The following is a 16,665-nucleotide window of genomic DNA, read 5'->3' on the forward strand; positions in this document are numbered from 1 at the left end:
GTTGAGGAAGGTTAGACAGTAAACGTAGTTTAACCAAGCGCTGGTCAAGAGCTCCTTTAACAATGACACCTCGCATTCGTAACAGCGTGCCTGTTGCTGAACCATGTTGTAGATCAGTGTTATTGAGGAGTTTATCCAATCTTTGTCGATCGTTTAAATCACGTTCAAAAATAGCCATTTTTAGTTATTTAGGTTCTGAAACATAACTAGTGAACATACTAGGTGTGACGAACCTGTTAATTTTGTAGTGTCTTCATTATCGCTTGTAATTATGTATGTAACTCGGTCACGTCGTGTTTGTAGAAGTCAGCCACTGCACAGCGTAACCAGGCTTCTATGTTGTCGAGCCAGGATGTCATTAGCTGAAATGAGGGTGACAAAAGAGTTTTGATCTTAGGAGTCTGTTCGGTCATTATAAATGCAAATATAGTGAGGAACGGGAAAAAAAATCCAAAAATATTGACGAAATAGCACGATATGTAAAAGTGAAATTAATAGGTTTAAATATAAAGTTCCAAAAAGGAACAGACTCACAGCACACGAGTTGGTGCACGAGATTATGTTGTGCTCACCACTTAAGTTGCCATAAGTATCCAGAGTTTGACAACGCCTATGCATATAACATCTTTTATAGTAAAAATGTGCTAACCAAGTCGAATCTAAAGTCAATAGCGTGGAGAATCGAAAATACGTTTGATAGAAAATCGATATGTCGGGAAGTGACCATTCTAATCTAGCTTGTAGTCGTGTGAAGCGTGGCGTACACTTTTTGTGATCTGAAGCAGGTGTGTGAACAAGCTCCTACAGCTAGATGAGTCCATTAAAACTAATGTCGTAAACATCAAATGTCAAAGAATTACAGAGTTATTGATTTTTGGATTTATTTACCGCCACAATGACCTTATAAATTCCTGTATTTCGTTGCCGATCAACTACTTCCCTTGGCGAAATCTCTAGTAGGATGTTAGGCAGTCGTCGGTGGGTCACACGTTTGGGTTTGTGTAGTGACGGTTGTCGTGACTGTCGTAAATTCATCGACTGGATTGATGGGTGCCGAATTACTGAAGGTCTGTTGGCATCGGAAAGTGCTCCTGTTGAAGATGCTTTATGTATTAGAATACGCTTAGGTAATTATTGTTTATTAAGGAAGTGATTAGCTACTATGGTATGACTGAACTGACGAAGAATTGCGATTGGTTAAAAGGATGGTGTTTACATCAAAAACTACCAAGATCTGCATAGTTGCGTGCAGATGTGTTGGACGTTTTTACTAGGTAGCCAAACTGTTTGTAATTAGTTAAAGAAGGAAACATATGTCTGCGTGAATACCCGAGATCAGCGTCATTAGATCGTGCGATTCAGATAGACTTACAGTTTATGAGGCCACATTGGGTATCCCCAAACATGTTAACCGATATTTGAGTTCAGTCTAAATTCTTTAATGATGATCCAAAAAGGTTTCAGTTTTGGATGAATCGCAAATAGTAATAAACGATGTTGAAGCGCTCAGCTTGTGGTTGGTTTCGTCTATATCCGCAAGCTAGATATTAGGCAGTGAGAAGTTTTATTCAGGTACAGGTTGGAAATCTAGTGTCTTATAATGAGAATTGGTCAGTGTTTCAGTAGTCATATGTCATCGCGTTTAGTTACCGAGCGGGATGATTTGGCAGTGATACAGCGATAAGGTGTTTTCGTTGGTCTTGACACAATTTGTATCAACTAGACAGCGACCGATGGAGCTCAACATCGTATATCAAAATTGATTGGAGGTAGGAGTTTATGAAATGTGCGTTTAGTAATGCATGCGATATTACACGTACTTTAATGAATGAAAGAATTGCACTGTGTGAAACGTAATGCACTAAGAGTACGAAGTTGAACGCTGGGGTATGGTCGAATTGATGAAATGAGTATTTAAATGGATTATTTTATGCTGACAAATACCGTGGACATCATGTGAAAAAAGAATGGGAGGAATTTTAAGACTTCCGGAGTCTAAGCAAGCAGTAAAAGATAGTTGTTCATAGTTCACCAACCTGTAGCAGTCTCGTCCACGTGTAAACAAAGTCAAACTCATGCCAGATTAAGGGAACGACTACTATATCATAGCGAACATGTCGAGCAGAACAATGTAATTTAGTTTTTCAGAAAGGTTCATCAATAAGATCTATGGATAACCGTCATAACTAAAAGTAGATTTCAGGACTTGAATTATGAATTGTGCCATATACAATATAATCCCAAATCTCAAACCTGCACCCCGTTGTTGAAGACACGTGTTGGAACTACTGGCAATTAATTCGTCCACCATCCATGTCGAAGATGTCACAGATATTCAGTGCTTGACAAAGATATTTTATGTAGTTCAGGGATGCCACAGCGAGGCTAACCAGAAGTCAATAATTTAAGGGTTTTGAAGATATATTATGTAAATGGTTGATTCATAGAGTATGCGATCAAGGCTGACTCGTTATTCTACTACATATACTGAACAACGCACGTAATTCTTACCTATTTTGTGTTTTTCTGAAAGCCTTAAGTCAGGGATGCATTCACTAAAGTTAACGAGGTAAGCATTATGATGGAATACTTTTAGAGCTAACTAATTTATGGATTTCATTACGGCCAAATTATGATTTAATTGAGCGATCTGTAGACAAATTGATATTAGTTACGGAACCTTGACAGTTTATTCGGAAACTTCTGGTCCTGCCGCCATCAACTTTCACTAAAAAGATTTTTTTTGGTTACAGTCTACACTAAGTTAACAATTCCACAATTGCTGGAGAAAGGAATGCTTCTGTTTACTGAAATTCGAAGATGAGCTCACTGATTCCTGTCATCGCCATTCACAATTATCAAACAAAAAATCTCTCTAGAAACTTGAATGCTGCAGGAAATTTTCTCCTGAACACTAATCAGGGAGCTTGGAATAAGCATCGGTATATACTTTTCACAGTAAAATCTTTTCAAGTAGTCTGCCAAAAAATAAGTTGTAGCTAATTATCGAAGTGGAAGATTGTTCTTGTAACCAGAAATTATGTACCACTTTTAGTCTGTAATAAAATCAACGTACCTTAGTGGAAGAAGCAACGTGAACTACAAAGTTTCAAATTTCAATTTTAGCTGTGACTGATTACGTGCTTACGTAAAGCATAAGTTGCTCCGGATACTCGTGATTTTTTCAACTTTTCAGTAACCACTAGTATATGTTAAATATTGATAGGGCCATTTATTCTGTTAATTTTTTTCCATCTTAATTCATCTATAACACATTCTAAAGCCATTTCAGGGTTCGCGTCGGTACGAAGCTCGTTTAAAGGAAGAGAATTTAGCATAGGGATAACAGCTCAATTCCATAGCGAAGAACCTTGCGACAGATAACCTGAAGTGTTATTTCAAATCAACCTTGGGACCTGGAGGATTTTCAAACAAAAGACCTATGATGAAGACATATTTTTGAGCAATCAAGAGACTAATGTCACTTCCGAAAACCAGAGCAACAATTATTATGGATTGGAAATTTAATTTCATCAAGGAATCAAAACAGGGTGTTGTCCCATTTGTAATCTATTAGAAAGCTTTAGTGTTCATCAAAAAGTAACTTCTATTGCATTCATAACCTTATTTCACATGCTTACTAGCCTCTATTTGTTTTTAAGTTCTGAATAAACCTAAACGAGCGTCACAACTGAGGCAAACCAAAACTTTGTCATAAAGCGTTAGAATCGAGAATTTAAATTGGACACAATATGTACTATAAATTTGCGTTACATGAAACGGTGGGACAAATAAACACCATACCTATTATCGATGTTATGTTATGAACCGCAAGTATCGTCATTTCTATAAGCTAATGAAGTGCATAGCACTACTTTTCAGTATGCATCGCACAAGGGAAGATAGGGTTAGTTCTCTGGAACCAATGTACGCACATCTTGCACTACATGCCAGATTCACCGTTTAGTCTGGAAGATAAGTGGTTAAAACAAAGTAATGTATGAGGTATTTATTTCCCAGTTTTATTCAGAAATGATCGAACAGTTATCATGACTACAGAACCCAGTCTAAAATTTATATCATTGGTTATGGGTGGGTAAGTAATATATCCTTGATATATAACAGGAACGGACAAATGCCATATCGCTTCTGGACTACACACCGAAATAATTCCCCAGTCTTACTACAGTAATCCTGAATTTCACCCTTATTTTGCCTTAAGGTGAACAATTTTTGTTGGATTCTCACCAAATGATGAGCATTTCTTTTATGCCAAACACACTTGACGATTTTGGAAGAAAAACTTTCATTAGGTCTCTGTTTCCAGACAATTCAAAATTAGTAGTAATTCACTAAGTTCGATTTGACCCTAAAACAGTTTAAAGCTTTGGGTGGCTTGCTGTACAAGCTGACTCGCAACGCGGACGATTTACGTTTAGCATTTAATCAGAATGTATTGAATATCGTTGACGTACAGTTATTACAAAGGTATTCGAAGTAACCATTCACGGTTAATGCACATAGACAAGATATGCTATTCGTCGACAAGTCTGCGATGAAGTATCTACAAATTATCGACTTTCATGAAACATATAAAATAAACAGAGGAATACTTCCTTCTGAGGCAAATATCAGCCCTACATTATTCAGTAAGTTGAAGCTTATATAGTGCTAGAAATAATAAACCACTGTCTGACAATCCAAGGTGCCACAGAACTACAGAAATGGATGGGATCACCTATAAGCAGCAAAGAGGTAATAACAGGAAGATTGGATGCAGTGGAGTTTTTTCTGGGAGGGAAGGGAACCCAGTTACTGTCAGAAATAAGAACGCTACTAAAGAAGGTTGGAAATATACAGGTATTTTTCATTATCATAACATTATAATCCTGATGAAATCCGTAATGTTGGTGTATTCGTCAATAAAAAAAAACCTTGTGAGATTTTATGACGGTGTTTTATTAATTCCGTACCAGCTAATAATATGGAATGTTAGCACGCACTGGGGTACGCAAAATAAGCATCCTACATGCACGATTTTTCAGTGGAGAAATAGTGAAAGATCATTTGACGGTTATAAAACGTAACCGCTAGAAATTGAGTCAAACCACTGGATATCATTTGGACTACTTTGCTTAGACAACAGGATAAAAACATCTACAGATAGTGCACACATACAAGTACATCTAGTAGATTGTTAGTAAAATCAAGAGACTTCGCGTTAACAATTGATTAATTTTGTCAGAAATGGACTAAATATCTTCGTCCAAAATCCTGATATTAGTCTGCTATCTCGGCTATCCACAAACCAAACACACCATAAAAAGGAATCGAAAGACCTTGACGAGTTATCGTCAAACTATTATTTAGGTCATAAATTTTAACACGCAGTCTGATTTATGAGATCTGCCATTTACTAGGCTCGACTTCAAAAACGGCAAGTAGTAAAAACACCTACAAATTATATTAGAATACCAAGCAAATTTAAATTTATAATCTACCCTGTGTTTGCATAACTTAACATTTAAAAACTTTTCAACCCATAAAATAAAAATTCATTTTCAGAAAATTATTCTCAGAATGCAAACATCTTCAGCTATACCAAGTGACTGGAGAACAATAATACATGTAAGACAAATATTGTGAAAAGTAATGACGAGTCAAAGACTTTAGATGCAATCGAAGCTCTTATCACTATGTGTAAACCATATTGTGAAAAATTATATCCTGTCCAAGAATTGCTTCTAACAAACTTCGACTCAGCAATCATAGGAAACGTCAAATCATGGCTAGTTCACGTAATTGACACGGAGAAGACGGAAAAAGAACAAAGATTTGTTGTTCGACGTGGAGTCGACACTACTTTGGACAAATGTAAGTAGTGACCTATGTCTACTAAATACAGATTTCCTGAATAAATTTACATTAGTTATTAAGGTGTTATAGGTATCATATCGAAAAACACAAAACCAAGAGTTCCTGCAAAAGGAATGTTACTAAAAAAATCTGGAATCGACTTGGAAAAATGATACATCGAGTTAGATTTACTTTTACAAACACAATACAGTCTGATTCAGCAAATGTAGGAATTAGTAACAAATGTATCTGTCAATAACGAACAGTGACCAAGTTCACACTAATATGTACTTTTAGTGAAACTTAAAAGTATCCACTGTTGGATGGCTAGACTGGACAACGTCTATATAAGCGGAACAATATTACACAGCTTATCTACAACTTTGAATATTATGTGTACGTACCTGATATGAAGTTATAAATTGTGTAACTCGACTAATATAAATGAACGCGAAAACTACTACGTACCAGGGTGGATTATGAGGAACTAGATGTTTAAATAAATTAATTGCAAGACATGGACGAACTGATGTGTCGCACTTACGTTAACGTAATAAATAATTTGACAATGTAACTATGTTAATGCCATCTCTCTACATCAAATTCAGTGATATATTCTATTTAATGTTTAGGGAATGAAACATACGCTTGTCTTCCAGACTTGCTGTCACAGCTGGCAGAAGACGAACTTGGGAAATTACGAGAAAATATAAGAACGTGTGGACTAATTTACTTCCCTTTAGTAAGTAATTAGCCGGTTATTATCATATTTTGACACTTAAGCAGAAACCATTAAAGTAAACTTCCTTTGATTTATTCAGGTGGGTTATCTGTTGAAAATTCCAAAAGTAGAAGTAGAAACTCCCGATATACAGTTAAGCGAGTTGGAATTCGCTGTAAGTTGTGAACTTTATTTTACTGACGTAACTGGTAAAAGACACATTTATCGGTTTCTCAATTTTGAATTTAGCATTTGATGGATTAGTAGCACAAGGGCTAACATGTTAAATGAACTCATGTCTGTAATTTCGGTGACCAACAAGCTGGTCGATTAAGCTGAGCATGATTTTCTACAAAAAGCGATCGACAAAATTGTCGAGATTCTGTATTTATTAAACCTTACTGTCGACATCTTTAGAAGTTCCCATAGCTCTAGATGGGGAGTTTATGGTAGAATAGTGATAGAATGTTTAAGATTTAGAAAACACTAAAACTAGTCATTCTGAAAAAGCTATAAATTGAATCCACTACGCAGATAAAATTGAAATAATGTAAGTTCAAAATGTCAAGGCTTAGTATTATTTTTACTGAATAAGACCCCTGTATATTCGTCATATAATAACACAGAACTTCAACTGTTTTGATCAGTTTACAGATAACGAGATGGCATACTATCGAAACAAAACCACACGCAGTAAGTACTGTCCTATCTTATTAAAATACTTTTTTGTTTCAGTCCTGGATCAACGCTATGGTGATGTAATGTATGCCATTGTTGGTAAGTGCGAAAAGCCATATAATTTAAACACAATCAAAATTTACGAATGAACAGTATTAGTTCTTTATATCAGCAAAGTAATGAACAGTTTGAAAACTACATAATAACAAAGTCACGACTTCCGCTTTCTTGAGACATTTTGATGTATGGACGAATTAATTCGAGATCTCAAGAAAATCTGAAGTGAAATTAACTAAGATTTACTCCTGTGGTTGTTCATTATCTAGTATTTTGGGAGCTACTGTGCATATCATCGCTCTTTGATGACAGTAAAGTTAGAATCCAGCAACACAACTGATGGATAAGAGCCAAGCCACTTCGTGGTGTAACATGAACACAACGGAACACACTCAACTAAACTTAGGATTTAGACAAACTTCACAAACGAGGTTAAGCGAGCAACATTCAACCATTACTGCTATACAGAAACATTTGGAGCGTATTCCCAACATCGTTTTTAAAGTAGAATTATGTGAATTTAGTATCAGACAGTAATTACTAATTTTTGATTCACTCTCGAGAACTTAAGTCATAGTTGATGTACAAACGCAGTGAATTGACAAAAATGAACCCATTACTGCAGATTTGATTTTCAATACAATAGGAAGCATGTATACTCTTTTGAAGAGATGTCTGCATAAATAAAGCGACAATCTCATTTAATATGGAGTTGAGATGCACTCACACCAACTCGATCTAGATTGACAAATTATCTGGAACCTAATCAACATACCCCGATTTCGAAGCATAGATGGTCTTGACTGTCGAACACTCAGAGCATAGCTGGTAATTCATTTGCGGTCCGGCTTACCTGTGTGCAAGACTATCGAGTCATGGGTACCTTGTGAGATGCTAGCCTAAAAATCAATCGTTTCGTACCAATTATCTCTAGGACTTACCAGTCGGTACGTTATGTACTAGTTGTGTAGGGTTAAAACCACTGACAATGCCTGAGTGTCAGCCTACAGTACTTCTGATTACCTTCGAGTTAACTTGACGTTTATTAAATCCACTAATAGTTAATAGGTGAGGCCCATATAATCCAATGCGGCGGATTAACTTTTGGGATGCTGGCTCTGAAGATGTCCATGTCCACCGACACTTTTTGTCCGTCTTACAGAAACTCTAGAATAAAGACCTCTACATAGTCCTACTAACTAACATGCTTTTCCTGAAATACTCACTCGATGTTCGACTCATCAGGTAGTCACAGACATACATGTTCAAACTAATTTTGCAGTTCAAACGAACATTACAAACTGAAGCAGAACACTCCCCATCATCTCTAACCGGGACCGACGATAGTTTATTTGAGCACACCGTCTATTTCGTCGCTTATCAGGTCTGACGGCACAACAGAAGTGATATACGTAGGATTACTCAGCACTTGAAATGACCGCATCCATGTTTAGTGGGAACAAAACGCGTCAGAAATAAAGATGTCTTGATGTAACGCGACATGTATGCCACTGCAACTAATATTTGGTTTAATCCTTAAGCATTTCTACAGCCAGTTTAATATGCTACTTGTCCACCTAATATTGGTTATAAGAACCTATTTTGCAAATGTGCTCTCGTCCTTCTAATTAACAATCATTATCAATGGAGTTGCTGACCGTCCGGAACTAAGTACATCGCTTCGGAGCAGTGGAAGACATTACTCTATAAATTCCAATCATCCCTTTGGATTTTACCACTCGTCAAACTCCCTGGTGAGTTGGAACATTAAAAGGGACCTGGTAATTGTGAGCGTTATCCACCCACTGGCGTAGAAACGTCTATTACTAGTAGGGCGCTATCCTGGAGTAATTGTCATTAGTAAAACTTACTGTGACTATGTGGTAAAATGGAATGAACGCGACCATGCCCTTGAAAGTACATTTTAATGGTTGGTACCACCGTCCATCTTTGCAAATAATGCTTGTGACTTAAGGAAATATTAGGGCAATCCCCACAGAATGCACATATACCAATAAGAGGATGATCAGTTGCAGTCCTAAGCATCAACAGGAAGACTCAAACAACCAATACAAGGTGAACTTAACCTCACCGCATTGCAAAACCGAGTGACTATCTGAACTCAATAGCAAAATGGACGACGCGATGACGTTCAAAGCGAACTGCACTGGGTCTGAGGCATGGAGTGAACATTAGCCCTGGGAAGCAGGTGTACCCAAGCGCAGAGCCTGAAGTAGGACGAAGAAACCCACTGCTGACTACCATCTATCTCTGCCTATAACTATACACAAGTTTGGAAGTATTAAACTAAGATGGCTCTCCTCGAATAACTGGATGGAACAGAAACCCACGTGTACTCACCAAAACCACGTCAGCCGCATTTGGCAAGTGATGCGATTGTGTGGGAACGGTTTTTGGGACGCTCAAGTCATTCGGTTTTCAACTCAATCTAGAGAAAAAACATGACGCTATACGGGATCCGTCAATATGCAGTGAATTTAGTTGGACCACAGTAACTAAGTCTGACCTAAAAATATGCCAATCATTCGCTGTCTTACTTTGACACATTTTACTAGAAAAATGGGATGCGACCACGACATTCAAACAGTCATAGAAATAATTACCACTTATTTAACTAGATAAATCTTTAGCCAATTCTATTTATAAAACTTTTAGATGCGGAAACCACGATCATGCATCATCTTCAAGATCGCTTACTAATTCACACACAGAGCATACTTCAGGCATCCCAATTTGTTGCGGAGATAGATTGGTAAGTTGCTAATTAAATAGTACACAAGAAATAAATACTTCGTTTATATATATAATTTCGAGACCTTCCCTACAACCAGACACTATAATTCAAGCAACTTCCCAGCTAAATGATCAACATATATAGGAAAGCACAACTTAAATAATAAATTCTGTAAAGCCACAAAGCATAATACTTTTGCCGGAGATAGCCGTAACCACTAAGGCGATTTATGTTGGTGAATTACAATCCTACTTTGCACGCAATATGTGTATATTTTGATGGGCTGAACACTGTAATCACCAAAGTGATCTATTTAGGCTGAGTACCTTAAAAATACAAAACTAGTAGAGGCCCAGACCAGTTGAGGATATTCCCTTCAGTCTAGCAAAGCATGAGGGTTACAATAATAAGCAAACGACAAAAGCAACCGTGACCTCGTAAGTTGATGTACTAACAAATAATATTTATACTAGGAGAGCTCTTATTGTTTAAATAGATAACTGAGGGTGGATTTCCCTTAATCGTTGAAATTGTAGTATTACTTGTATTGCATTACTATTTCAGCTTATGTGCCTTCGCCATGGCTGCCAAGCATATGGAATGGACTCGACCGAAAATAGTGAACGAGAACTGTATACATATTTATAAAGGATGGTATCCTATCCAACAAACAGTATCTACCAACATAATTAAAAACTCATTCTACTCTGATGGATCTAAGCATAAGATAACATTGCTGACTGGACCGAACGGAAGTGGAAAAAGCATCTACATGAAAAGTGTAAGTAAATCTACGAGTGACTATGGACCTCGATTACATTCCTGAAACGTAGAATATGCCACCGAAAATAGAAAGTTCAATTAAGAATGTTGACTGCATTTTAACTTACTGTTTTCAATTTTCCCTAACAAAGTAATTCCCATAAGAAGTGAGGAGCTAATAATTGTGCTGCTGAAAGATACAGGGTCCCTGAGAAGTATGCCACAATTATTTTTAGTGTTGAGGTATCACCAGGTTGAGCCGTGAAGCTGACCATGCGACAGAATAACGTAAGTCATAAATGATGAGCAAACTGGACTCTGTTCACGAAGCAACAGTTAAATGATTGTTTCAGTAACTCGACAAGTAATCCCTCGCGGTACTTGGTGCTCGATTGAGTAACATTCTGATATTAAACAAACTTCATTCGTGCCAAATGATACGCCATTGAAATCTTCATTACTCGGTGATGATTTTACAGGATTTGGATATGGATGTCCCTCTTAAAGTTACAGACATGAACCGACAGTGTAGTTGTAGTTTATCTCCGAACTTCCTATGCTTCGAATGAAATCTTTTAAAAATAACTAAATTAAAGAGTTTTGGACCAAAATATCCCGAAATTTTGTGACGCGACCACAAACGTAACTAATTGCAATACGTGTTGGAGTATCAAATGAGACTTCTCGTGTATCAACGCTAGTTATTATTAGATGTAATATAAGGTTGGGAATTACAAGTTCTCGTACCTTAATATCCTAGTGAGGACTTGAGCACTTATTTACCGAGGTGAAGTACACTGCTAGCAAATATATGGGCATAAAAATATACTTGCCTAGCATGTTTACGCTTTTTTGTTTACTTGTAGATCGCCTTAATAATTTACTTAACGCACATAGGAAGCTATATTCCGGCTGAAGGGGCAACAATTTCTGCGTTTGATGCAATACATATACTCACAGGTACAAACTCTACTGAAAGAGATAACTGTTCGACCTATATGATGGCACTTCAAATGGCCTCAGTTGCTTTAAGAAACTTAACAAGCAAAACTTTGATAATAATGGACGAGTTTGCAAAGCCCGTAAATAAGGTAAGTCTAACACCTAGAAACTACTACGGGAAGATGAGTTAGAGAAAGACAGGAATTATGTTTAACTAAAGTTTGGTAAAACTACTAATACAGGTTTGTTTGGTTATGGTGTAGTTAAGACGCCACACAAATGTTTACATCGATGCATATCGGAGTTCTAGTCCGGAATATGCAGTGATGTAAATTTAAACTATTAATATCAAACTCTTATAAATCAAGAAACTTGACTACAATACCTAACAAACGGGGTGCTACGAAATCCACAAAATGCTATATATATATATATAGCGAATAAAAACGAGTATTCCCGATGTTTGACAAGAGCATAGCATAAGACGACCCATAGAACCATGTACGACAAATCTATTTATCAAGATATAATTACTGCTAAATACCTTAAACATGTAAAACTACTATAACCACACATACTGTAACTAAATTTTCATTTTTTTCAGTTAGAGTTAGATGCGCTTACAATCGCTATGACAGAATTCCTATTGCTGAAAAATGAATGTCCGTATACCATCATAGCTACCCACAACCATACAATACTAAGGCAACTCCAAATGTATGGACCGCAAGTGCAATACCTGGTAAGTTTTCAGCTTGAGAAACATTTTGATGTCCTTAACACAAGACAATGAGAACAGTCCCTCATGAAGGAAGAGTGGTGTGTCTTTATGAAGCAGTCAATGGTTTGAACTTAAGAAGCGAGGCAATTAGTACAGCGCATGATACAGGACTCCCGAAGAAAATTACTGAAAGAGCATTAACTCTGAAGGATTTTTTGAGTACAATACCCACTCATCGTATGAAGAACAGAAATAAAAAGTAGTTCTTTGCCTGACTTAACTTATTTTACAGGGTGAGGAAGGTCCTGAAGCTAGTTTATGGAACAGACACGGGTGGCAGTGCGATGACGCTAGACAAAATCTTTAACTCTGAATTTTATGAACTTTTAGAAAGTCTAGACTAGTGTAAAAGTGGAGGTCGGGAACCAGATAAATAAAGACGTTTTGAAGAGATGATTGTTGTTATTTTTTCTGCTGTCGAATTTTAGAAAATACGAAAATAAAGCTTTCAAACCTTAACGAAGTAAGAAAAACCTGTAGTGCTACTGACGGCCGACATATGTATCCATTGCAAAGAAAACAAATATTCACAAAAATAACAATGATAATCATAGTCAGGGGGGATATTGTACAGGGGCAGTGAATAATTTCAACTATGAAACGAAAGAATAAAAGGATGCTCTAATGCTCTGGAACAGGTAATTCGTTCTGACGGAATGTACACCAACATCTCTTTTACAAGATCGAAAGCCAGGCGCTTGTAAAGGTCAGAATTAGAAAACCAGTAGTCACCAAGAGGTTTCAGAACTCTCCTAACGTAACGAGACTCTGAAGAAGCAGGAGACCAATCTAACCGACCATGGCGGAAATATCGTCGTCGACGGGACACCTTTGTCATACATTTTGGGAGAGTCCCTAGTAAACGTTCCATCATAGCTAGGTGCTCAAGGTTATCATGTGTCATGAATAAACATTGTCCTGTCACCAATTCATACAAAATACATCCTATAGACCATACATCAGCAGATCGATCCCATCCAAGCTCCATAACAACTTCAGGAGCACGATAGTGCCGTGTCTGTATGGTAGTCGAGTGGTGATCTTCATCGAAAGTGGCTGATCCGAAGTCTATAAGCTTTATAGATGGATTACGGATTCGCCGTACTGTTCTGCCACGATGGTTGACATAAACTTCGTCGTAAGTACCATCAACAAATAAAATATTCTCAGGTTTTAAATCTGTGTGTGTGAGCTTATTTCGATGCAAAAAGGCAACAGCCTCACACAACTGTCGGATAATTATTGCACATTGTTCAATGGTGTACGGTTCGTACTCATTTTTTTCAAGAAATGTAAAAACACTTGGACCAAGTAGAGGAAATACAATATAGAAGTGTTCATGCCATTCGAAGAAATCTATAGATGATATGCAATGGGATCGATCTTTGGCATCTAATCTTGCAATAGTTTCTAAAACATTAACCTCGTGACGCGCAGCATCACTATAATCACTCTGAGGTTTAAGAGCCTTGACAGCAGTCAACGAATTTGTGTACAAGTCAAAACATTCAAAAACTTGCCCATAGCTACCCTCTCCTAGTATCTTCTCCACTCGAAAGCGTCGCTTGATAGTGTCACCGACCGGTACAATAGCAGATGGTTTGCGTTTGTGATGCTCATGACTAGCTTTCCTTCGTGCTTTTTCATCGCGACGCTTTTCTTCTCTCTTCCGACGTGCTATTTGCTTGTCATCTCTGTCAGGGAGTCTCGGAGAACCAGGAAATTGCCCATTATGTAAGTGAACGCGCATTGGATGCCCATCATGGATTTCGATACTTGGACTACGCTGCCGTTCTCGCTTAGTTGGATGGTGAGGCGGAGCTTTGGTAGCATGACTAGGAGCGATGCCACTGCAGGAGGAACTGTTAGAACGGTCTCGAGGACGGCCCTTATCACCAGAGATACGTACTGCCTTACATGTGCTCGTTGTATGATTGAAATTAGGAACTGATACATGGGAACTATGATTCCGCCTGAACCAACGGGGATAAAAACAATCACAGACTCAGTGACACGAAAGAAATAAAAACAAGACTATTCAAAATCAAAAGTTTATATGTGTACCTTTTACTACGTTCTGAAACACGACGTCTTTTAGGGTCTGAACAACCATAACCAGAGGATGCTTTTTCGGATGTGCTGGACCGTTTCCGATGACCAGCTGATGAAGAAGAAGTGGAACAAACCGAATCCGATACATATCTAGTTTCTTTGTTTCTAAACAGGGAATTGAAGCAGCAACGATGATTGCTTTTAGAACGCCAACCACGGCTAGTAGACTCTCCTCGTCTCAAGACCATTATCAATTAGGGCGCACTTCCACTTACTGCCAACAATATGGGTACCGTACTGATGTAAACAAACAGAGTAGAATCCTAAACAGTTAGGACTATAAACTTTTTGAGAACCTTTGAAGCGTATCGGTCATTCTTATTTCAAAAATACAAACCTCACTAGACATTTTTCAAGAAAGGTTTGGGGACAAAGTATAAGACTATATGATTAAAAGAATGAAAGAAGTTTTAGCGAGTGCGATACTATTTTATTTTGAAACAGTAAAGAAATGTAAGCCTAATATAGTTATATGAACTAGCGATTTATTCTGAAATATCTCCAAACAACCATCAGCAAGCGATTGTGGACGCTCCATCCCATCCCCACACCTAATCTTATCGTCATTTCAAGGTCTGTCAAGTATTCTGGATTCTCGAACTCTGTTATATGCTGATGAAATTAGTGTAAAGAAACTAGTACAAGAACCTTCGGGTATATTGACTGTGCAAGATAGCCTTAATATGACAGATGATTACGCAATCAGGTACTGTCTCCTTAATAATAACAGTATAAAGGGGATGAAAAAGTTAAACAGAAGTGATGCATCTACCTTGTACTCCCTGGATGATTCCAGTCTACAATTTACTCTAAGTGGGCTTGAGTATCACTTCGTCTGATTCCCTAGGTATTTATTTTCATCGATATTCTGCAGTCTATAAGAAATACTCAGTCACTGAGACTGGGTTCATTATACGATTTACAGAAAAACAGCTTAAAATGGAACTGAACTAAGGACTAAACCATACCACCTGGAGATAATCCATTCATAATTTTTTCAACACGAAACAATATGTTTGGCGTTCGTCACGCTCGACACCAAATAAAGTAACACTCAAGCCCACTTAGAGTAAATTGTAGACTGGAATTATCCAGGGAGTACAAGGTAGATGCATCACTTCTGTTTAACTTTTTCATCCTCTTTATACTGTTATTATTAAGGAGACAGTACCTGATTGCGTAATCATCTGTCATATTAAGGCTATCTTGCACAGTCAATATACCCGAAGGTTCTTGTACTAGTTTCTTTACACTAATTTCATCAGCATATAACAGAGTTCGAGAATCCAGAATACTTGACAGACCTTGAAATGACGATAAGATTAGGTGTGGGGATGGGATGGAGCGTCCACAATCGCTTGATGATGGTTGCCCCGAACCGTTTCGGTATAAAGTAAACCTCACTTTTAATGTGTAGATTCGTAGTCGAATTTTGATCTCATTGATCACTTAGCAACCACTCAGCTAATAAATATCGTATATTTGTAGTGAACGGGAGCAAACGCGGGGAAAATCGAGTGTATTTGAACACAATATTACAAAATCTTATAGTAAAACCTGAGAACCTTAAAGTGAATACTTCGTTTGCAAATTATCAGTTAAGCGTGCTAGACTTCATTGTTCATTTCTTGTTTTCGTTCTCTTTTCTTTGATCTTCTCAACCTTCTGCCTCCAGGTATTTCACTTTTGATTGACGATACGCACTACTTACATCTATCGACGTCAGTAGCACACCGCACATACCAATCTGAAATTTGGAGTTAATGACAAATAACGGCACTGCTGACGTTCCAACTAGAGCCTTGTTTCAAAAAGCACAGAAGCCTGCGAAAACTAAAAACCATTTACTACAAAAAGTCTAAAGATAGTGATTTGAATACTTACTATTTCACTTATTTGATATACACTGAGCTGATAATAGTAACAGAGAGAGCTTTTACAAGCTGTTTAACCGTCGAAAACGTGTATCATTTCAAGTAGATCCAGTAGCCGAACATCGTA

At 37.4% G+C, this 16,665-nt stretch overlaps 2 protein-coding genes across 3 annotated transcripts; one reads left to right on the plus strand and one right to left on the minus strand.

Annotated features, from left to right (window-relative positions):
* Positions 1-961: 961 nt before the first annotated feature.
* Positions 962-12,896, plus strand: MSH5_1 (MutS protein msh5; the record flags this gene model as incomplete). Of its 2 annotated transcripts, XM_035731747.1 has the most annotated exons (12): positions 962-1,127; positions 5,674-5,874; positions 6,489-6,598; positions 6,678-6,752; positions 7,225-7,270; positions 7,313-7,354; positions 9,989-10,085; positions 10,632-10,848; positions 11,696-11,920; positions 12,376-12,513; positions 12,558-12,751; positions 12,785-12,896. In XM_035731747.1, the coding sequence occupies 12 exons, from the start codon at positions 962-964 to the stop codon at positions 12,894-12,896; spliced, it is 1,623 nt and encodes a 540-aa protein (XP_035589713.1). The 2 variants fall into 2 exon arrangements, with proteins under 2 accessions (XP_035589713.1, XP_051071931.1); XM_051211825.1 differs by lacking the exons at positions 962-1,127; positions 12,785-12,896 and adding exons at positions 3,744-3,834; positions 3,870-4,341; positions 4,379-4,488; ... (1 more) ...; positions 4,706-4,860; positions 5,566-5,628 and having other exon boundaries at positions 5,667-5,874; positions 6,489-12,513; positions 12,558-12,759.
* Positions 12,897-13,141: 245 nt separating this feature from the next.
* On the minus strand, positions 13,142-14,927 carry AFC1 (CAAX prenyl protease 1; the record flags this gene model as incomplete). The annotated part of the gene is made up of 2 exons (XM_012943744.2): positions 14,566-14,927; positions 13,142-14,525 (listed from the first exon to the last, which is right to left on the minus strand). Exons 1-2 carry the CDS (start codon positions 14,850-14,852, stop codon positions 13,142-13,144), a joined length of 1,671 nt encoding a protein of 556 aa, XP_012799198.1. The 5' UTR covers positions 14,853-14,927.
* Between the last annotated feature and the right edge of the window lie 1,738 nt (positions 14,928-16,665).

The sequence above is a fragment of the Schistosoma haematobium genome, chromosome ZW (genome assembly GCF_000699445.3).
Source record: "Schistosoma haematobium chromosome ZW, whole genome shotgun sequence".
Taxonomy (NCBI): domain Eukaryota; kingdom Metazoa; phylum Platyhelminthes; class Trematoda; order Strigeidida; family Schistosomatidae; genus Schistosoma; species Schistosoma haematobium.